The 24,367-nt window shown below is 41.7% G+C and overlaps 1 protein-coding gene across 1 annotated transcript in view; it reads right to left on the minus strand.

Moving 5' to 3' along the window:
* cstf1 (cleavage stimulation factor, 3' pre-RNA, subunit 1) overlaps positions 1-24,367 on the minus strand; it is a 29,903-nt gene that overhangs the window by 3,830 nt on the left and 1,706 nt on the right. Inside the window, exons 2-5 of the mRNA XM_080205069.1 lie at positions 22,577-22,776; positions 16,938-17,215; positions 14,115-14,312; positions 10,473-10,863 (exon numbers count right to left, since the gene is read on the minus strand). Of these exons, the coding sequence (XP_080061195.1) occupies positions 10,473-10,863; positions 14,115-14,312; positions 16,938-17,215; positions 22,577-22,745 (1,036 nt within the window). The 5' untranslated portion in view covers positions 22,746-22,776. The remainder of the gene's footprint in view (positions 1-10,472; positions 10,864-14,114; positions 14,313-16,937; positions 17,216-22,576; positions 22,777-24,367) is intronic.

A 24,367-nucleotide genomic window follows, 5' to 3' on the forward strand; every position in this document is an offset into this window, starting at 1 on the left:
ACTACAGTGCATTGGTTAAGATCACACAAAGGTACTGTGTACAGGTTTGATCAATTTATTTGATGGACATATTTGCATTAAAGACAATTTAGAGAGGATTCATTAGGCTGATTCCTGGGATGAATGGGTTGTCTTTTGAGGAATACTTTCCTTGGATCAGTGGAGCTCCAACAACACTCAAGAAGCTCAGCACTATCCAGGACAAAGCCAGTTTGACTGGCATCCTCTTCACCACCAACTCAGTGACAGCAATGTATACTATCTACAAGATACACTGTAGCAACTCACCAAGGTTCCTTTGATAAACCTAAAGAGCAAGGACAGCAGATGCATGGGAACATTAACCAAATGCAAGTTTACGCCCCCACCCCCCAACTATCCTGATTGAAACTATGGGCAGCACAGTGGCACAATGATTAACACTGCTGCCCCCACAATGCCAGAGACTCAGGTTCAATTCCCAGCAGAGTCTGCACATTCTCCTCGTGTTTACGTAGGTTTCCTCTGGGTGCTCCAGTTTCAGAGAACATAGAACACTACAGCACAAACAGGCCCTTCGGCCCACAAGTTGCGCCGATCACATCTATACCTATCAGGCCATAGAACTATCTGTAACTCCCAATCCCATTAAATCTCATGTACTCATCCAGAAGTCTTTTAAAAGACCCTAGTGAGTTCACCTCTACCACCACCGACGGCAGCCGATTCCACTCACTCACCACCGAGTGAAAAACTTACCCCTAACATCTCCTCTGTACTTGTTTCCCAGCACCTTAAACCTGTGTCCTCTCGTAGCGCCCTGGGAAATAGCCTCTGAGAATCCACCCTATCTATTCCTCTCAACATTTTATAAACCTCTATCAGGTCGCCTCTCAACCTTCGCCTCTCCAGGGAGAAGAGACCTAGCTCCCTCAACCTATCCTCATAAGGCATGCCTCCCAATCCAGGCAACATCCTTGTAAATCTCCTCTGCACCCTCTCAATAGCTTCCACATCCTTCCTGTAGTGAGGCGACCAGAACTGCATGCAGTACTCCAAGTGGGGTCTGACAAGGGTCTTATAAAGTTGCAGCATTACCTCCCGACTCCTAAACTCAATCCCTCAATTAATGAAGGCCAGTACCCTATACGCCTTCCTGACCACATCCTCCACCTGCGAGGCCGATTTAAGAGTCCTACGGACCTGGACCCCAAGATCCTTCTGCTCCTCAACACTGCTAAGACTCCTACCCTTGATATTGTATTCCTTCATCCCGTTGGTCCTGCCAAAATGGACCACTATACATTTATCCGCGTTGAAGTCCATCTGCCACTTCTCCGCCCTGTCTTGCATCCTGTCTATGTCATGCTGCAACTTCTGACATCCCTCCAGACTATCCACAACACCACCAACCTTCATATCGTCGGTGAATGTACTAACCCATCCCTCCACTTCCTCATCCAGGTCATTTATGAAAATGACAAACAGCAAGGGTCCTAGAACAGATCCCTGGGGTACTCCACTGATGACCAACCTCCATGCAGAAAAAGACCCATCCACAACCACTCTCTGCCTTCTGCAGGCAAGCCAGTTCTGGATCCACAAGGCCAAATCCCCTTGGATCCCATGCCCTCTCACCTTCTCAAGAAGTCTTGCATGGAGGACCTTATCAAACGCCTTGCTGGTTAGGTGCAACGGGTATGTTAAATTCTCCCTCGGTGCACCCATACAGGTGCCGCAGTGTGGCAACTAGGGGATTTTCACAGTAATTTCATTGGTGTAAATGTAAGCCTATTTATAATAATAAAATCATAAATAAACTTTAAACTTTATATTGTCATCCCTTCACTGTTGATGGGTCAAAATCCTAGAATTCCCTTCCCAACGACACTATAATATACTTCACAAATGCAGCTCACCAACACTTTCTCAAGGACAATTAGGGATGGACGATAAATGTGGGCCTAAGCAGCAACGTACACATTCCATGAAAGAAAAAATATCTGATTTTCATAGCAGGATGCACAGCACGAACAGAAGTAGACCACTTAACTATTTGAGCCTGTTCCATTATTCAATGAAGGTTGATTTATACATCCAATTCCATGGGCCCTTATTTTGCATATAGCTTTTGTGTGACACCTTATCGAGTTTTGGAAATCCAAGTATACTACATCTACTGATTCCCCATTATCCAGCTTACAAGTTACATCCTCTGGAAATGCTAATAAATTTGTAAAACACGATTTCCCTTTTGTAAAACCATGTTGACTTTGATTGGATTATGATTTTCCAAATGTATTGTTACGGCTTTCTCAATAGTCTTGGAGATTGGTTGGAATGGTTCCAGAGATGGGGGATTTTAGTTGCATTAGCTGTCCTGGTTTTCTGTGGAGCAAAAGCATCACGGGAGATTTGATAAGAGAAGATTGACAGGTTTGGCTATGGTAGACAAGGAAAAACTATTTTCATTGACTAATAGGACAAGGACGAGGGGGCCACAGATTTAAGGCTTTTAGCAAGAGTTGCAGTGGAGATTTGAGGAAGAACTTTTGATGTAGCAAAGAGCAATGACTTGCTGTCCATGAGGATGATGGAAGTAAAACAATCAATACTTTAAAACAGGGAACTGGATGGGCATTAGAAGGAAATTAACCTCAAAGGCTATGGATATCAAGTGGGGGTCTTTGGAATGAATTGGATTGTTCCACAGAATGCCAACATGGACTCATTGAGCAAATGGCTTCCTTCTGTGTTGCAAATGGTCATGATATCTATGAAAAATTAATATAACATGTAGGAGGGTGCTTGACAGGATAGATATTAAAATCATGTTCCCTTTCATAGGGGAATCAGAAACTAGGGAGCAGAGTTTTAAAATAAGGGGTCTAGTATTTATGACAGACTGCAGGAGGAATTTTTTCTGTCTGGAGGCTGTTTAGTGTTTGACATCCTCTCCCCAGAGAACAATGGCATCTGGATCACTGAATAGATTCAAGGCTGAGTTAGACAACTTTTGATCAATAAGGGAATAAATGGTACAAGTGACAGGGAAGAAAGTGGAGTTAAGGCCACATCAGCTCAACCATGATTTTACTGAGCAGATTTGAGGGGCAGAATTCTGTTCTTATTTCTCAAGCCTCAAAAAACCCAATCAAAAATTCAGCACAGTCAAGAAGTTGATTATTTGGCACAGTGCTTTGGGGCATACTGATGAACATACATCCACCTTCTGCCTTTCTTTGTCCACCAAAACCTTTCCACTTTTAGTTTCTCCAGTGGTTCAACATGGAACTGGAAACAGGAAGTTCCAATTGGATTCCTGTTCTGCGATTAGTTATCTAATTTGAGCAGAGGTAAACATAGATTTTACAATCAAAGCAAAATCAATCAGGGATCCCATTCCTAACTACTCTCCAAGGATCGTTGTTGATCTATTAGAATATTGACTGAGAAGGGTCAACTTTAACTGCAACTTCTCTTGGCCTTTTCAGCACTTGGATTTGTCCATGAAACAATGTCTGACAGGCAGTTTATAGAGCCACGTGCAACTCCGGGAGTCCTGGTAATCCACAGCTTGAAGCCCAGAAAACTCAAATCACATTTGAGAGTGTTTCTTATTCAATGATTGCTTGATTTGAATTTCACAGGCCTGAAGGTTTTGAGATGCTCCATTGATGGATAAATCCCAAATCACACCACTAGAATCAACAACACCTTGAAGTGGGGAAATGGGTTTACAATTGATATATACTCCCAAGGCTCTCCATGGTGCAAAGATGTGTGTCAAAATAAAAGCTCAAACACTCCTAAACTAAGTAACATATTGGAGGAACTTCAGTGTCCATGCATTACTTCATCAGTATGCTCCCAAGGACTGTGTCAAATAATCTACTTTTTGCTTGTGCTGAATTTTTGATTGGGATGTTTTGAGGCTTAAGAAATAAATTTGGTGAATTCAGAATAGTCGTACTTTATAACTATCAAAAATACATAAATGATATCAATAAGCAGTTTACTGGGTTGGGTGGGGGGTTTACTTGTAGAAAAGGATTTGAAAACATTTCTAACCCAATGTTAATAATTCTAATTCAATGTTTTCTGCTTCACAATGTAAATTTAGCCCAGTACAATTCTCCACTCTGTTCCAGTCTGCACTGATTCAGTTCATGGCTAAAGAGTGGAGTTAAATTAGTTGAGAGCAACTATCAGTAAGGAGCTTCAATTAACCTCAGTAGTCTTACCTATTGATTACAAAATCAGCTAGTGATCCTGGCTTCTGATCCTGTGATCCCTCCTCAAAGGGAGTGGGTCTGGACAGATTGGCTCAGAACAGGCTTAATAAGAACATAAGAAATAGGAGCAGGAGTAGGCCATCTAGCCCTTCGAGCCTGCCCCACCATTCAATAAGATCATGGCTGATCTGTTGTAGCTCAGTTCCACTTTCCCGCCCTCTCCCCATAACCCTTAATCCCCTCTCTTATCAAGAACCCATCAACCCGCTTCTTAAAAATATTTAGCGAGGCAGCCTCCACCACTTCAACGGGCAGAGAATTCCAGAGATTCACCACCCTTTGAGTGAAGAAATTCCTCCTCAACTCCGTTCTAAACCGCCTCCCCTTTATCTTGAGGCTGTGCCCCCTAGTCCTACTGTCTTTTTTGAGCGGGAAGAGTCTCTCCACCTCTATCCTATCCATCCCATTCATCATCTTATACGTCTCAATGAGATCTCCCCTCATTCTTCTAAACTCTAACGAGTACAAGCCTAGTTTATTCAGCCTCTCCTCATAGCTCAATCCCCTCAACTCCGGTATCAGCCTAGTAAACCTCCTCTGCACTCCCTCCAGGGCCAAAATATCCTTGCGCAGGTGCGGCACCCAAAACTGCACACAGTACTCCAGCTGCGGCCTCACCAATGCCCTATACAGCTGCAGCAAGACCTCCCTACTTTTATATTCAATCCCCCTCGCTATGAAGGCCAGCATCCCATTTGCCTTCCTGACCACCTGCTGCACCTGCAAGCTGGGTTTTTGCGACTCATGCACAAGGACCCCGAGGTCCCTCTGCACCGTCGCCTGCTGCAGTTTTTCGCCACGTAAGTAATAGTCCTTCCTACCATTCTTCCTACCAAAGTGGACCACCTCACACTTGCCAACATTAAATTCCATTTGCCATTTCCTGGCCCATTCGCCCAGCCTATCTAGATCCTTCTGCAGACTCTCCACACCCTCCGCACAATTTGCCTTTCCCCCAATCTTGGTGTCATCAGCAAATTTCGACACCCTGCACTCGGTTCCCTCCTCCAGATCATCTATATAAATGGTAAATAGCTGAGGCCCCAGCACCGACCCCTGGGGCACTCCACTAGTCACCAACCGCCAATCCGAATAGCACCCATTGACCCCCACTCTCTGCCTCCTATTTGACAACCAATCCTCTATCCACGCTAACACCCTACCCCCAACTCCATGTCCCCTGACCTTCTGCAATAACCTCTTGTGAGGTACCTTGTCAAACGCCTTCTGAAAATCCAGAAAGACCACATCCACCGGCTCTCCTCTATCCACTGCCCTAGACACATCCTCATAGAACTCCAGTAAATTTGTCAGACACGACTTCCCTTTAATGAAACCGTGTTGCGTCCGCCCTATCAAGCAATTCCCTTCAAGATGCCTCGCAATTTCCTCCTTAATGACGGATTCTAACATTTTACCTACCACAGACGTTAAACTAACCGGCCTATAATTCCCCGCCTTTTGCCTGGCACCCTTCTTAAACAACGGCGTAACATTAGCCGTTTTCCAATCTTCCGGCACTTCCCCGGAATCCAGCGACGTCTGGAAAATAACCACCAAGGCATCCACTATCACCTCCGCCATTTCTTTCAGAACCCTCGGATGCATTCCATCCGGTCCTGGGGACTTGTCCACAATCAGCCCCTCCAGTCTGTTGATGCTTTTATTTAAATTGTCTGCCAGCACTCAGTGCTAAATTTTTAGATCAAAAATAGCTCATTTATTTGAAAGCTCAATGTCAGTTCAAATGTGGAATTGTATAAACACAAGGCTACTGGCTTTCAATGCTGAAAAAAGTAGATGGAATTGAATAGCATAATCCTGAAAAAAAAACCATTGAATTCCAGAATTTCAATCACTTTCCCTTTTGTATTGTATGGTTAACAGAAGGTTGTTTTCATGACAAATAATGGATGGAATTTCAAAACGCATTTCTTAAAATGTTGGTAAAACTGGTTTCTCATATAATAGCCTTTCCTGAATATTCAGTCCTGTAAATTGAGAAAAGGACTTGTATTTATATATTGCCTTTCTTGACCTCACAGCTGAAGTGCCTTACATCTAATTAAGTCATTTTAAAGAGTAGTCACTACTGTAATGATATGTGAATATGTAGATAAGAGGTCTTACAAGGAGATCATATGTCACCTAAATTCTCCTAATGTGCTGCTGGTAATCTCTTCATTAGAAGTGCTATACATGCTACTACATGAAATGTAGTGAAATGCATAAACCAATTTTACATACAAACCACATAATCTTCAATGGAATGCATGACTGGATAACCTTAAGGGAGAAATACTGGTCAGCTCGCTGGAAGAACTCTTTGCTCTTTCCAGTGCCATGTGATCTTCTATGTCCACCTGAGGCGGCAGACATCATGTTCATTTAAAATCTTATGTGGAAGGCAACATCACCAGCAGTGATTAAGCGTCGGCTGGATTATGCATCCAAATCTCTGGAGTGGAACTTCAACCTGGATTCTACGAACGAGACAAAATTTGCAATTTCGTTTGTTACTCGATGTCTATACATGGCTTTAAAGCTTTGGACATCTTCAAAGGGTGTAAATGCCTCGCATTAAAAAAACCCCAGTTAAACAAACAATGTTCCATGTAACTATAATCTTCCTGCACATTAGTTCATCCAAAACTATAATACCTATATCTTATTCCACATCAATTAACATTATGCTCATCCAGTCACTTCTGCCCGCTGAGCTATAGTAGCTCAGCTCCCCAAAAGCAAAAATTAAAAAATTCACCTTTTATGCTTAATTTCCTTCATGGCCATCTTCATCTCTGTAAACTTGAATTCTACAACCTGCTGAATTCCTCATTCCATGCCTGTGTATCCCTTCACCGCACTAATGGTATCTGAGCATTCAGCTGTTCCTGCTAAAACATCTGCATGAGCACTTTTGTCACCTTCATTAATACTTACCTTATAAACTAACTTGAACAAATATTTAACACATCCCCTTATCATTCCTTCTTTGGTTCAATGTCAGTTTTCCTCATTTTTTTTAAACTACATTAAAAATGCAATTTGTTATAGTAATAACTGCATATGTCCTGACTATAAACTAAAAATACATTGAATTTTCTCAGACCTTTGTTTACTCCCTTACTGCCACCTGAGATCTTCTCAAGGTGGAAGGCGGGTCACCTACAGTTTGTTCTTTTGCTATTGTGTATTCTCAGTACACTTATACCGCTGAACTAATTTCCCTCTTTGTGAAATTGTACTTTTGTTAAAACTCAGATTTCCTTCCCCTTTTCCCTTCCCCATTTGTCATCACTTCCTGCCTGTTTTTTGTCAGTTTTTTGATCACTTTATAAATTTTATTCCTTCCCACATGCAATCCTTGGACGATCACTTTCCATTATAATTAAAACAGCTTGGCAGATTCTTGACACCTAGAACATTCCAGGATTCCTTGGAAAGGCATCAGCTAAACATTGACCCAAGTTGCAGCTGTGCACTAACAGCTTCCTCAAATTCCTAGCACCTGCCAATTTCCAGTGTGAGGAAACTGAAACGTTTATAGGAGCTGCCTGTACAGCTTCCCCATCAGAAACTTCTACTTCCCAGATCTGCACAATGGTGATGGGTACATCAAAATAAAGATTGAGTAAAACAAAGCTAAAGTACTGCCAGCGTACATTTCATTGACGAAAAGGTTTATGCTCACTTGTCACTGAATTTAAACCTCGAATTTTTGGTCATTTTCTACCTTCATCAAAGGCGGTGATTATTTTCTGATAGGTTTCTAGGAATTGGCATGCCTCAAATACTTCTGAATTCTTTGTGATTTTTCATTTGTATCAGGCATCTTGGTTGAGCTAAATCCTGCCTCTGTGACAATAACACATGCAGAACTTGCAGCAGTGGTGACTACAACAATTGGGCATTAGAAACAGTCGTTGGCCTTTCCCCTTTTAATTTCGAGGTGCAGAGGAGAGTTTTAACTTCTCTGGTTGAGGTCAGAAAAAATGGCATATTCCTGTTCTGTCTTGCTCATACTGCATTGGAAATTGCAATTATAATTAAACTATCAGGTAGCCTATCACCTAACTCCATTTTTAACTATCACATGAACCCTTCCTATGCCTTTTGCCGTTGGTGAAGGTAGCTTTATTTCATTTTGGATTTATTTTGCCACTGGTAGTTTTCATGTTAGATATTGGAAACTGGGCATTTTGGCAACGTTTCTATTGAATGACAAATTATGATACAATTACTTCAAGTTAGAGTGACAATCCAAACATGATTAGGAAATGACATGGTTCTGCTATGAAATTAGTTGAGCTCAAAAAACAATTCTTGACACTATGTTAATCATTTAAAGTATTTGAATTAATTTGCTATTACAGATCTTAGTGCTGCGATCTAAGAGTTTATCTTCAAATAAGGCAAAAGCACCAGGAGCAGCAAGGTGGCACAGTGGTTAGTACTGCTACCTCACAGCCACAAGGTCTAGGATTCAATTCCAGCCTTGGATGAGTGTGTATGGAGTTTGCGCATTCTCCCTGTGTCTGCAGCGGTGCTCTGGTCTCCTCCCACAGTCCAAAGATATGCAGCTTAGGTGGATTTGATATGCTAAATTGTCCCTTATTTTCCCAATGTGTGGGGCCCAGATTTCCTACAGTGCTGTTGGGGGGACATTCGGACGATCGAGTCAGCACCGACTCTCAGATGGAAGTATTTTATCTGGGCCCCACACATTGGGAAAATATGGGACAATTTAGCATATCAAATCCACCTAAGCTGCATATCTTTGGACTGTGGGAGGAAACCAGAGCACCCATGCAGACACAAGGAGAATGTGCAAACTCCATACACACTCATCCAAGGCTGGAATTGAATCTTGGACTTTGTTGCTGAGAGGTAGCAGCACTAATCACGGTGCCACCTTGCTGCTCCTGGTGCTTTTGCCTTATTTGAAGATAAACTCTTAAATCACAGCACAAAGATCTGTATTGGCAAATTCTTTCTAAAAGCTCCATGTCTACAGAATTCAAATTCGAACAGGATAAAACAAGATAAATATAAAGATAAACTGAACTGCAATAGTTGGGTTTCATGAGCTAGATTGCCTGGGATGACTGGCTGCACAAGACCAGAATTCTGTAATTTGCATTTTCCTGATATATAAAAATGACTGTAAACTAGACATCTATTAAGTCTTTTTAAAGTTTATTTACAAGTAGGCTTACATTAACACTGTAATGAAGTTACTGTGGAAAAACAAAAGATTATCTGCATTTGACTTGAAAGTACACAATACAAGTTATGTGGTGTTCAAACACTGTTGTGCAAATGATTCAATAGCACAGATATGAAAATAATGCCAGCTCAATCAAACTGTGAAAGTGAAAACAGAAGAACAGAATCTACTATTTTCTTTTCTTCTTTTTTGTTTAGTTTATTAGAATTAAATAAAAGCCACACCACATTGCCCTACGGTCCTCATGAAAATTGTAGCACCTACTGTGGACTAAAGTCTGAAACTACAGTGAATTTACAGTGAAAAGTCCCTACACAAACTTTAAATGGAACTCAAACATTCTCTGAAAACACTGTGCTGAAAGAAACTAAAAGAAAGGATCTCTTCATTAAATAAACTGCACAAATAGCTCTTAACTTTTCAGAATGCTGCATATACAGTGTGTGGACATTTTGAAAAGGAATCATCAACTTACTGTTATCAGGTTTGGTACAGTAGAGATATAAAAAATATCAAGTTACCTTGATAACCAGCAATCCACAGGAAAACCTAATAACCAATATGTATTGTAGTTAATGAGGCAATATTCACTTTATGCATAGACCGCTCCTATACACCAAGTCCTACAAAGAAGTTCCAAGATCCATACTTGTTTATTAGGCCATTCTTACTATCTCCTTTCACAAGTTCACTCTCTGGAACCCAAGTTTTGTATTAGTTATGCCCAATTTACTTTGTATATGCAAAGAGAAACCCAAGATTGAAAAGGATAAAAGACAAAAAAAGCAGCATACATAAATTACATCCATTGGAATAATGGAAAAGAAAACAATGCAAAGAGAGTAACCTCTTACCCTCAATGGCATCATGATTTCAGGCTGAATGGCAGGGATATAAGGTAGGTAAATGGCCCACTGAACTTGCCATAATGAAAATATCAGTTCACAAATCGAATGTGATTTTCTTACCTGTGTATTTAACCATTGTGCGTCCAGTTGATATCTCCCATAGCTTCACAATAGAATCCTTTCCACTTGACAAAACATACTTTGAATTTCTTGAGAACATAATGGAGCACACCTCTGCGCCATCGTGTGCTTTTTCATAGGTCGTAATGCAGCGATTTGATACACCATCCCATAGCTTGATGTTACCATCTTTACTGCATGTCACATACATGTTGGCACTAGGGTTATAACTCACAGCACAGACAGCATCTGTGTGTTGATCACGAGGATTGCTTGATACAAAACACTGGAATGTATTGACATCATACAATCGCAAAGTCGGGTGCTGCGTTCCCACTAGAATGTAATCTCCAGAGGGGTGAAAGGAGATGGAGCGCAGCATTTCTGCTTCCTAAAAAACATAGAAAGTAAGCGGAAGTGATCAATGATAACTAATCCCTTCTTCCCCCCAGAGATGCCACGAGAGAAAATTCAGCCAGACTGCCTTCTCCTAATCATTATCAGTGACTCCTGCTAGAAAGTGCATATACATGGAAAGCAAGGATAGCACTTGGTTCTAATGTTTACAGTTGATCAGACTTACAGAGGCTTAAACATGGAAGACTGGCCATGTGGACAAGATATAGGAATGCTGCTAGCATCTGTGAAACTGAATTCAGAAAAGGCATAACTGAGGGAACAAATGAGGCTGGAAGTCCATGGAAATGTCAAGATGTTAAGAAAAAACTGCATTTATGTGGCCAATGGACATTCCAAAGAGATTTCAAGTATATTTGAAATGCAGTCACTGGTGTCAGATAGACAAATACAGCAGTCACTTTGGGTATAATGTCCCATAAACAGAAAATGAACAAATAGCCAATCTGTTGTTAAGCTGGGGCAGCACGGTGGCATAGTGGTTAGCGCTGCTGCCTCACAGCGCCAGTGACCCAGTTCAATTTCAGTCTTGAGTGAATGTTTGGAGTTTGCACATTCTCCCCAGGTCTGCATGGGACATTTAACATTCATCTAAACAAGCATGGAAGACCTTCAATAAATTCAAACAGCATCTCATGAAACGCAGCACTGCATTATCCTGCAGAATAATTCACCTCGCAATTCACAACTCTGCAGAAGTCTGTCTACCATCTACGAATCACGAATGAACTGTCTGAATGAGTGCAGTTCAAACAAATCTCAAGGAGTTTGACACCATCCAGGAAAAAAGCAGCCCACTTTATTGGAGCCCCAATTACCATCTTCAAAATTCATCACCATAGCACAGTGGCAACAGTGAGCACATATGCATGATACCATGCAACAATTCACCCTTCAGGAGTGCTTTCCAAACTGTGATCTCTCCCACCAAGGAAAGAACAGCAGATGCATGGAAACACTAACACCTGCTGGGTCCCCTCAGAGTTACACACCATCCTGGCTAGGAATTACCTTACCATTTCTTCCCTGCTGCTGGCTCAAAATCCTGGGACTCCCTTCCTAACAGCACTGTGGGTGTATCTATGCCACATAGACTGCACAGTTCAGTGAGGCAGCACACCACCATCTCTCAAGGGTAATTTGGAATGGGCAACAAATGCAGCAACACCCACATGCCATGAATGAATATCCCAAGAATGAATATAAAGTAAAGTAGTATTGTGTATTGTAAGAGCACAGGGGGTGTAGGAATAGAAGTGAGAGAGAAATCAAGAGGGCAAAAAGAGGACACAAAATTGTTTTGGCAGATAAGGCAAAGAATCCAAGGAGCTTCTACAAATATATAAAGGGTAAAAGAGTAACAAGGGACAGAGTAGGGCCTCTTAAGGATCAACAAGGTAATCAATATGCAGATCCACAAGAGGTGGGTGAGATCCTAAATGAATATTTCTCATCAGTATTGAGAAAAGCATGGATGTTAGGAAATTTGGGGAATTAAACATTGATGTCTTGAGAGTATACATATTACACAGGAGGTGGTGCTGGAAGTCTTAAAGCGCATCAAGGTAGATAAATCTGCGGGACCTGATGAGGTGTACCCCAGGATGTTGTGGGAGGCTAGGGAGGAAATTGTGGGTCCCCTAGCCAAGAGATTTGAATTGATAGTCAGGGGTGAGGTACATGAAGATTGGAGAGTGGCAAATGCTATGCCTTTGTTTAAGAAGGATTACAGGGAAAAGCCAGTTAGCCTCACATCTGCGGTGGGTAAATTGTTGGAAGGTATTTTGAGAGACAGGATCTATAGGCAGTTAGAGATGCAAGGACTGAATCAGGACAGTCAGCATGGTTTTATGAGTGGAAAATCATGTCTCACAAATTTGATTGAATTTTTTGAAGCAGTAATCAAGAAGGTAGATGAGGGCAGTGCAGTTGATGTTGTCTACATGGACTTTAGCAAGGCTTTTGACAAGGTACCGCATGGTAGGTTGTTGCATAAAGTTAAATCTCACGGGATCCAGAGTAAGGTGTTTAAAGGGAAACAAAATTGGCTTCTTGACAGAAGGCAGAGGGCGGTTGTAGAGCATTGTCTTTCAAAGTGGAGGTCTATGACCAGCCATATGCCTCAGGGATCAGTGCTGGGCCCACTGTTATTTATCATTTATATTAATGATTTGGAGAAGAATACAGGGGGCATGGTTAGTAAGTTTGCAGATGACAGCAAGATTGGTGGCATGGTGGACAATGAAGAAGGTTATCTCCAACTGCAGCGGGATCTTGATCAGTTGGGCCAGTGGGCTGACGAATGGCAGATGGAGTTTACCTTAGACAAATGCGAGGTAATGCATTTTGGCAGACTGAACCAGGGCAGGACTTATTCAGTTAATGATAGGGCATTAGAGAGAGTTACAGAACAAAGAGATCTAGGGGTACATTTTCATAGCTCCTTGAAAGTGGAGTCACAGGTAGACAGAGTGGTGAAGAAGGCATTCGGCATGTTCGGTTTCATCGGTCAGAACATTGAATACAGGAGTTGGGACGTCTTGTCGAAGTTGCACAAGACATTGGTAAGGCCACACTTTGAATACTGTGCGCATTTCTGGTCACCATATTATAGAAAGGATATTAAACTAGAAAGAGTGCAGAAAAGATTTACTAGGATGCTACCAGGACTGAGTTATAAGGAGTCGCTGAATAGGCTAGGATTTTTTTTCTCTGGAGCGTAGAAGGCTGAGGGGTGACCTTATAAAGGTCTATAAAATAATGAGGGGCATAGATAAGGTAGATAGTCAATATCTTTTCCCAAGGGTAGGGGAGTCCAAAACCAGAGGGCATAGGTTTAAGGTGAGAGGAGAGAGATACAAGTGTCCAGAAGGACATTTTTTTCCCCACACAGAGGGTGGTGAGTGTCTGGAACAAGCTACCAGAGGTAGTAGTAGGGGCAGGTACAATTTTATCTTTTAAAAAGCATTTACAGAGTTACATGGATACGATGGGTATAGAGGGATATGGGCCACATGCGGGCAATTCGGATTAGCTTAAGGGTTTAAAAAAATAATGGCGGTATGGACAAATTGGGCCAAAGGGCCTGTTTCCATGCTGTAAATCGCTACGACTCTATGAAGTGGCAACCGAGAATACATATTTAGATCCACAGTGGGGTTGAACTCCCAACCTTCTAAATACAAGCCAATAATGTTGCCAAAATCATAAATTATGATCTCTAACCTGAAGGTACTTGAATGCCCTTTTTGCTGAAGGCTTGGAATAGTCAAAGAGTTTCAATGTGTAGTCCTTTGACCCCGATGCTAGAATCTGTTCTGTGGGGTGGAAAGCAAGACATGTGACCTCATCTACATGATCATACAGCGTGCGAATTACAGGATGGTTTTCCATATTCTGTTGTGCTGTCTCATTCATCATTACCTGTGTAAGACAATAATTAAAACACAATCATAAACAATCTGACTTTTTTTTACTTGATGTCAAGGAACATATGCTAGCATTGTGACATTACTTGCTGTGTTCTACATCCATTTACTATGGCTGTAGTAATGTGCGATAGATAGCTTGAGATACCGCACCCGTTCATCAAACTAGAGGGGTGCCCTTTATTACTGAAGATTGAGTCTGTAATCTTCAATAACTCACTCAACCTCACACCAAATTAGTACAAGTACTGAGCCAAAAACTTGTAAATATACATTAAAAGTGGATAAAACAGCATTATCCAGTATCATCCGGGGGACAAGAAATAAGGAGGAAAATGCTGACTAGTAAATCAACCAGATTTTGTTACAAGTATATGTAATAAATACATATTATGTATTTACTCTGTTATGTACATGCATGTTACTCTATTATGTACATACTCTGTTATGCAGTGTGCCTTTGGTTAGAGTGCCCCCTTCCTGCTGTTGAGGTGCAATACACAAAGTTTCACAAAATAATCTGATTTCCAGAAGTAACTGCTTTTAAACAATTTATTAGCTTAAAAGATGTAAACATTAGTTCCTCAATGCAACATCTGCTCAAATTGCTTTCAACACTTCTAATTTAAACTAAAATTAGTTTGTTACAGATCATAGTCAGAATGTATATTGAACTACACTTAGGAACAACATGAACAAAAAATCCCTACACGAGGAGCCAGAAAATAAATTCTAATGTGAAAAGTCAATATTTAACAATTACACATGGACAAAACTATAATCCCCAGCAGTGCAGCACTCTCTACCTGGTGAGAAGAATTCATCCTACTTCCTTCTGTCAGTTTCTTTTCCTCTTCCACTAAACCTTCGCTACTCTTGGTGGTATATGGTCCCAAATAATGATTGTCCTTTGGACACTGATCAGTGGAGATGTGCAGGGGAAGTTTTTGTTTACACAGAGAGTGGCGGGGGCCTGGAATGCACTGCCAAGTGAGGTGGTTGAGGCAGTTACATTAGCGACATTTAATACTCATCTTGATGGGCATATGAACAAATGGGGAATAGAGAAATATAAGCGGTTGGTTAGATAGGTAAACATGATTGACACAGGCTTGGACAGCTGAAGAGCCTGTTCCTATGCCATACTGTTCTTTCTTTGATCTGGTTTTCATTTGAAATTAACTTTTCAACCATGTCCAATATCGCTGACTGACTTTTCCTCTCCCGACACAGGGTTAAGAGATATGGTTTTCCCTCCTGCTGCCCTAGATGGAGATCAACTAAGTTAGCATCAATCCTTTTAATTTGGACACAGGGCTTTGGAGACTTCACGCTGACTTATTCAGCTGCCTAATCTTTACCAAGCGAGTTATTGTGGGTGCCTAACTGGGATAGTTATGAATAACTAGAAAAAGGAAAATGATTCTTTATGCCTGGACTGAATATAAATGGTATTCCTACAGTTCATTACTCAGACCCTACTATAATAACTTAAATAGCATATAAGAATTGTACAATAACAGTAAATTAAGGTGAAACTGTGTGGGTGTAAATTATGCAATGATCAAATAAAAGGACCTATCATGCGATGACTTGGTGTATAAAAGTACTGGCTAGTACAGTATTAATAGAGATGGTCCTGCATCTGAACAAAACGGTGTGTCAAGTTAGCTGGAATCAATCAGGGCAGAAAATGAGGCCTCAGAGGTGGAAGAGAAAAACCTTCCCACTCCTGAGCCTTGTGGAAAGGCTGTGGTTTTTTCTTTAATTACACATTTCTTTGGATCTGGGTGAAACTGGAAAGACTATTTATTTTCCCACAGACATCAATATCTTGCATAAGCCAGATCAGGCTGGACAGTAGGTTCCCTTTCAGGGGAAACATCGAGGGCGGCACAGTGGCAAATAGTTAGCACTGCTGCCTCACAGTGCCAGGGACCAGGGTTCAATTCGGTATTGGGTGACTGTGTGAAATTCGCACATTCTCTTCTGTGTTTGAATGGGTTTCCTCATACCGTCTAAAGTGCAGGTTATGTGGATTGGCCAAGTTAAATTGTACCTTATTGTCCCAAGATGTGTAGATAAGGTGGATTATCCATGGCAAATACGTGGGATTGCAGAGATAGGGATGTGGAAAGGGCCTGGATGGGATACTCTGTCAGAGAGTCAGTGCCGACTTGATGAGCCAAATGGATCCTTCTGCACGGTAAGGATTCTATGATTTGTGAAACTTCAGAGTTTCCATAGCATTTTTATCTGCTGCCAGCTTATAAATTGCCAGATTTATTTAACTAAATTTCACAACCTGCCATGGTGGATTTCAACTCTCAATCCTTAGGTGACTATTCCTGCATCATAGAGACCACACCATCGTACCTCATATGTATGGATATATGGAAAGAAGAGGCTCAGGCTCCGCTGAAACCCCCAATAAACCAAAGTAACTGCTGGTGAGTGAGGCTTATGCATGATGAATGACTGCTTGAGTGAACTATCAATGTCCAGAAATGCCATGGAGCTATACCCTGGGTAAGAGACAACATCTTCAGGAGAAAAGACATCACACTTCATAAGTGGATTTGCTGTCTTGCAAAATAATGTATTTGTTTTACTTCTGTACCTCAATGGGCATAGCACTCTTCGCCAGCATCCTCTCAGTATCCAGAATCTTGATGGAAGCATCAGCAGAGCCCGTGGCAATCAACTGTCCATCGCGGCTATAGGTGGCAATTCGGCATGGCCCTTTGTGTGATGTCACATAGCATGTCTCATACTCTGCAGCCTCTGGAGACATAGTCTGAACATCAGCATCAAATTCCATGTCAATGCCTGTACCAGGAGCCACAGTGTCTGACCGTCCAATAGCATACTGAACAGTGTTGTCATCATTTTCCATTCCTGTGAGTAACAATCATATTGAATACAAGAATCAATGCAACTTTAACCAAACAGGGCTTATTCTGGACTAAAACAAAATAAAATCTATAGCGTAATATCAGAATATCAATAAATATTTCAATACCACAACTTGGAACTTTCTGAACTCTCATAAAAGATTTATTCTTTCACTCTCTTCTGCCCATCCCTAGCATTTCTAGAGACTGGCTAAATAGAGTCAGAGGTTTACAGCATGGAAACAACATGTCCATGTTGCCCTTTTTTTGAAAAACCTAAAGCTAATCCCAATTGCCAGCATTTGGCCCATATCCCTTTATAAGCATCGTTGCCCACATAACTCTGTAAATGCTTTTTAAAAGACAAAATTGTACCTGCCTCTACTATTAACTCTGGCAGTTTGTTCCAGACACTCACCACCCTCTGTGAAAAAAATTGCCCCTCTGAACACTTTTGCATCTCTCCCTTCTCACCTTAAACCAATGCCCTCTTATTTTAGACTCCCCTAGCTTTGGGGAAAGATATTGTCCATCTAGCTGATCTGTGCCCCTCACTATTTTATAGACCTCTATAAGATCAGCCCCCAGCCTCCTACACTCCAGAGAAAAATGTCTATCCAGCCTCTCCTTATAACTCAATCCATCAAGTCCCAGTGGCACCCTAGTAAAACTTCTCTGCACTCTTTCTAGTTTAATAATATCCTTTCTATAATAGGGTGACCAGAATTGCACACAGTATTCCAAGTGTGGCCTTACCAATGTCTTGTATAACTTCAACAAGACATTCCAACTCCTGTATTCAATGTTCTGACCAATGAAACCAAGCATGCTGAATGCCTTCTTCACCACTCTGTCCACCTGACTCCACTTTCAAGGAGCTATGAACATGTACCCTTAGATCTCTCTGTTCTGCAATTCTCCCCAATGCCCTACCATTAACTGAGTAAGCCCTGCCCTGGTTCAATCTACCAAAATGCATCACCTCATATTTGTCTGAATTAAACTCCATCTGCCATTCGTCAGTCCACTGGCCCAACTGATCAAGATCCCGTTGCAATTGGAGATTACTTTCTTCACTGTCCACTATGCCACCAATCTTAGTGTCATCTGCAAACTTACTAACCATGCCCCCTACATTCTCATCCAAATCATTAATATATGACAAATAACAGTGGACTCAGCACTGAGACCTGAGGCACACCGCTGGTCACAAACCTCCAGTTTGAAAAACAATTCTCTACAACCACCCCCAGCTTGTCAAAAAGCCAATTTTTTAATCCAATTAGACACCTCACCCTGGATCCTGAGAGATTTTACCGTATGCAACAAACTACCATGCAGAACCTTGTCAAAGGCCTTGTTATAATCCATGTAGACAACATCAACTGCATTGCCCTCATCTACCTTCTTGGTTACCCCTTCAAAAAGCTCACTTAAATTTGTGATTTTCCACTCACAAAGCCATGTTGACTGCCCCTAATCAGTACTTGCATCTCTAAATGCCTATAGATCCTGTCTCTCAAAATATCTTCCAACAATTTACCCACCTGGCTCACTGGCCTTTAGTTCCCAGGCTTTTCCCTGCAGCCCTTTTTAAACAAAGGCACATTTGCCAATCTTCAGACACCTCACCAGTGACAATCGATGATTCAAATACTTCGGATAGGGGACCCGCAATTTCCTCCCTAGCTCCCACAATGACCTGGAGTACACTTCATTGGGTCCTGGGGATTTATGTACCTTGATGCACTTTAAGACTTCCAGTACCTCCTTCTCTGTAATATGTACACTTCCCAAGACATCACTATTTATTTCCCCAAGTTCCCTAATATCCATGCTTTTCTCAACAGTAAATACTGATGAGAAAAATTCATTTGTCAATAATTTGCACTGGTGTAAGTGTAATTTGATGCTTCAAAACTATTAAACCTTGTACTGAGGCCTATTTAAGAGATCCTACTGAAATTACCAACTTACAGCACCTTTAATGAAATAACATATCCCAAACAGAGTTTCCAAATGTGACACCAAGCCTCAGAAATACTAAAATAGATGACCAAAAATTTGGTCAAAGTAGATGATGTTCAGAAACATACTTTGATATAGAAGTAGAGAGGCTGAGGCACTTAGGGAGGAAATAGAGCTTAATAGTCCAGGCAAGTGAAGGCATGTCAGTGGAGGAGCACTTAAAATGAGGAATGGGCCAGACGCTAAAAATCGGAGGTGCTCAAACAGTTGAGGGAGAACGAGAAGAGATTACAAATATAGCAGGGAAATAACCAAAAGGATTTAAAAACAAGCTACAAGGACTGCAGCAATCTTTAACGCTTCAAAACGTACCAAAATTTGTTTGTCATTATGGGTAGGTCAATAAGTAGCTGAACTATACAGACCAGCATATAATTTTAGTCACAGGCTGTAGTAGGGTGAAGGATGGTATATGCTGGTTCACCTCAGTCTCACAACACCAGGTACACTGGGGAGACCATGCAGACTCTACGACAATGGATGAATTAACACCACTCGACAACCACCAGGCAAGAGTGTACTCTTCCTGTTGGGGAACACTTCAGCGGTCACAGGCATTCGACCTCTGATCTTCAGGTAAGCGTTCTCCAAGGCGGCCTTCACAACACAAGACAGCACAGAATCGCTGAGCAGAGACTGATAGCCAAGTTCCGCATTCATGAGGACGGCCTCAACTGGGATCTTGTGTTCATGTCACACTATCTGTAACCCCCACGATCTGCCTGAACAAAGAACAAAGAGCAAAAACAGCCTGGGAAACAGGCCCTTCGGCCCAACGAGCCCGCGCCACCATCTTAACACCACCAGTTCCCCCCTCCACCCGTGACCCTTGTCTAATGTTTTATGGCCATCCACATTGAGGGAAACTAATTTAGGGACAATTTATTACTGCCAATCAGCCTAACAGCACATCTTTGGGGTGTGGGACGAAACCGGAGCACCCGGAGAAAACCCACACAAGCACAGGGAGAATGCACAAACTCCCACAGACACTGGCCCAAATCCATGTGTCTGCACAGCAAACAGTGATTGATAGTCACTGAGCTGTCGTCTTGCCCAGTATCTGGTCCAGTTTGGGCACACACTAACGACATGAAGCACTAGGCCAATCTTGAACAACCAAGAGCAGCCCAAGTACGACCCATCGCGTTCATGCCCCTTGGTGGACACAAGGCGGACCGACTTAAAACCTGTGAATGAAAAGAGAAAAAAAACATTATTGTTGTACCATATCCATTTACCTTACCAGGGACGCCCCAGTGCTAATGACCCTTATTTAAAACAATCTCCTTTATCCACCCATCTCCAACCCAGTCATGTGCCTAAGTTACTCTTAAATGACTCTAGCGTGTTTGCCTCCACCACCTTACTTGGCAGAGCATTCCATACCCCCACTACCCTCTGTGTGAAAAACCACCCTCTAATATCTGTGTTACACCTCTCCCCCCTCACCTTAAGCCCATGGCCCCTTGTCCTATGTGTCTCTATCATAGGAAATAGCTTACCTCTGTTTACTCTATTCTTTTTCTTTTTTTTATTTTTTTTCCTCCTTATCTGCCAAAACAATCTCGAGTCCCCTTTTTGCCCTCCTGATTTCTCTCTTAACTCTGCTCCTGCACCCCCTGTATTCTTAAAGGAATTGACTTGATCCCAGCTGCCTATACATGTCATGTGCCTCTTTCTTCTTCTTGACCAGGGCCTCAATATCCCGAATCATCCAGGGTTCCCTACTTCTGCCAGCCTTGCCCTTCACTCTAAAAGGAATGTGTTTACCCTGAACCCTGGTTAACACACTTTTGAAAGCATGCCACTTACAAGACATCCCTTTGCCTTCCCAGAAACTTCCTCAATTAACTTTTGAAAGTTCCTGTCTGATACCTTCAAAATTGGCCTTGCTCCAATTTAGAATTTTAACTTTTGGGCCAGATCTATCATTCTCCATAGCTATCTTAAAATCAATAGAATTATGGTCACTGGTCCCAAAGTGATCCCTCACTAACACTTCTGTCACCTGCCCTTCCTTATTTCCCAAGAGGAGGTCAAGTTTTGCCCCCTCTCTAGTCGGGCCATCCACATACTGAATGAGAAATTCCTCCTGAATACACTGAACAACGCTCTAATTCTATGGCTGTCCCAGTCAATGTTGGGAAAGTTAAAACCTCCGACTAGCCATATAGACACAGTGGCCGAACCTTCGGATATGTCCCCCTTCAGTACAAGCCTGGGCTTGCAAAATCTCACTAACTGTCCTGGCTGGAGACAATACACATCTCTTTAACTGTGTTTAACCCTCTCTCCACTCAAACTGTCTGTACTTTTAAGACTTGATTACCTGTAAAGACTCACAGTCCAACCATTATTTTGTGTCTTTACATGCCATGTTTGTGAACTGAAATCCCACTCAACTGATGAAGGAGCAGCACTTCGAAAGCTAGTGGCTTTTGTTACCAAGTAAACATATTGTGAGACTTCTTACTGTGTTTTCCCCAGTCTAACATCGGCATCTCCACACCATCACCTCAGTGTCTAAGAGTATAGAAATTGAGTGTTGGAAGTTGGCCCCAGTAAGTCTTGCTGAAAATGCATACAAGCAGATGGCACCGAGTACAGATCAGATTGCATCATCATGCCCTATGGAGTTCAATAGGTTACCAACATTAACTACCCAGTTTCAAGCAGCAATTTTTATTTATGTAATGCTTTTAATGCATCACAGTGGAGTTTGAACTTCCTTGGCTGCAAAGCCCTTTGAGACACAGTGGTCATGAAAAGCATGATATAAAAACACAATTTTTTCCTCCAAGTCTGAGCAAAAATGGAAGGGTGCATTAACAGAAGATGTTCAAAAGAATGTCAAGAGATAATGTGAAGGAAGTTTCTGAACGTGCAGTCTCAAGAGGGGTACCTAAAAATGGGCAGTAAGTACCATTTTTACCAGTGATGCCTACATCGAGGATAATTTAAAAATTGTAACCTTGAATACACTGCTAGAGTTTGCTTATTTCAAAACATCTAACGAAACGAGCTCTGAAATGTAACAACACATAACTAAACAATCTCACCATCATGCAACTGAAGAGAAACAAAATGAACAGTCGTTGTTCAAGTATAAAAGTGGCCACTTGAAAAGACATATGCTGACATCAAGCAAAATGGAATAAGGCTTAATCAAAGTGCCCCTAATACTGCTGACATTCATCAGTTTAAACATGAAGGACAGTTACTTGGGCAAGTCATCCAGCTACAATGTGACCATATTCCAATGAACAGACAACTAGAAAGAAAATAAAATAATTTAAATTCAAGTACAAGAGGATTATTAATACAAGATATTTACCAAGCTTGGCAAGATGCAATAGTTGCTCAGAGGGAGAGCAAACAGATGGTGGTTTGATCTCATTAATCAGGTTTGATGCAATGTTCATGTACCCATCATACAGCAGCTGGCCAATAATGAGTCGATAAAGATGCTGCCGGTCTTTCAGAGTAACTTTAGGTCGAAACATTTCTCAAGTGATTCTCTTCTGTGTAATTATCCTGGAGGATTAAAATACATGTAAATGATTTGTTCCACAGCCAGCAATATAATCAAACATGATGCGATCTTCGAAACAAAATATTCCTCAATTCTTACACAAATTATACTATGCTTCTGAACTTAAACATTGGCCACTGTGCAGTCTAATTTGGAAATTCTAGCTAAGGTTCCCCTCTTAGAGACCAATTGTGAAAGCCTGCCACCCCTCCATTGCTACATCTGATGAGATCAGTTGACCTAGCACAAACCGTGTAAAATAATCTAGAATCTGGGGTGTTCCAAAAAATCCCAACTCACTGGCAGTGCAGCACAGTGGGTTTTTAAATTATAATGTAAGCCTATCATTCAATGAGAGTAGGTATGTGTTAATCTACAAGATTTTTGCATGCATGTATTTTCTTTGTGCTCAACTTTCAACACTATTCCAGAAGGAATTCCAGAATTTCGACCCCGCAATAGTGAATGAATGGTGATAGAGTTCCAAGTCAGAATTGTGTGCTTTGAGGGAAACTTGCAGGTGACAGCGCTCCCTTGCACCTGCAACCTTGTTCTTCTAGGAGGTCGTGGTGGCCGGATTGGAAAACATCAAAGGAGTCTTGGTGTGTTGCTGCAGTGCATTTGTATATGGTATACACTGCTGTCACTATGCATTGATGGTGAAGGAGGTGAATATTTTAAGCTATGGATGTGGTGAACAAACTGGCTTTTTTGGTCTGGATGATGTCAAACTTCTTGAGCATTGGAGTTTTGGAGCCACGCTCATCCAGGCAAGTGGACAATGTTCCATCTCGCTCATGATTTGTAAACTGTAGATGGTCAGGCTTTGGGAAATCAGGAGGTGAGTTACTCGCCCAAGAATTCCCAGCATCTAACCTTCTGTTGTTGGCACAACATTTTTATGACTGGTCCAGATCAGTTTCTGGTCAAAGGTAATCCCCAGGATGTTGAGGAGTTGGATTCAGCACTGGTTACTGCCAGTGAAGATAGATGGTTAGATTTTCTTTTGTTGGTGACAGTCCTTGATGGCATGTGTGGCACAAGTATTACTCATCACTTATCAGCCCAAGTCTGAATGCTGTCCAAGTCTTGCTGCACATGGACACAGGCTGCTTCAGTATCTCAGGAGCTGTGAATAGCACTGAATATTGTGCAATCATCAATGAACACCCCTACTTCTATCCTTATGACAGGCAGAAGATCAATGATGAAGTATCTGAAGATTGTTAGGCCTAGGACACTGCCTGAAGAACTCCTACATTGATGTCTGTGGTTGAAATGACTAGCCTGCAATAACCTCAACCATTTTTCTGTGTGCTAATCAGCAAGATAGGTTCTTGAAAAATTGCTGTCACATGTATGTTGCTCATCTGATGAGAGATATTAGAAATTTTCACTTATGTTATCAACTGTCAATCAATCCCAGATCAGATAGAGCTAACAGGCAAACTTCCAGGGTGACAAAGTGATTAGCACCACTGTCTCACAATTCCAAGGACCTAGGTTCAATTCCCGGCTCAGGTCATTGTTTATGTGGAATTTACGCATTCTCTCTGTGTCTGCATGGATCTCTTCTGGGTGCTCCAGTTTGCT

This window comes from Carcharhinus amblyrhynchos, chromosome 16 (assembly GCF_965287045.1).
Source record: "Carcharhinus amblyrhynchos chromosome 16, sCarAmb.v2.hapA, whole genome shotgun sequence".
NCBI classification, from domain to species: domain Eukaryota; kingdom Metazoa; phylum Chordata; class Chondrichthyes; order Carcharhiniformes; family Carcharhinidae; genus Carcharhinus; species Carcharhinus amblyrhynchos.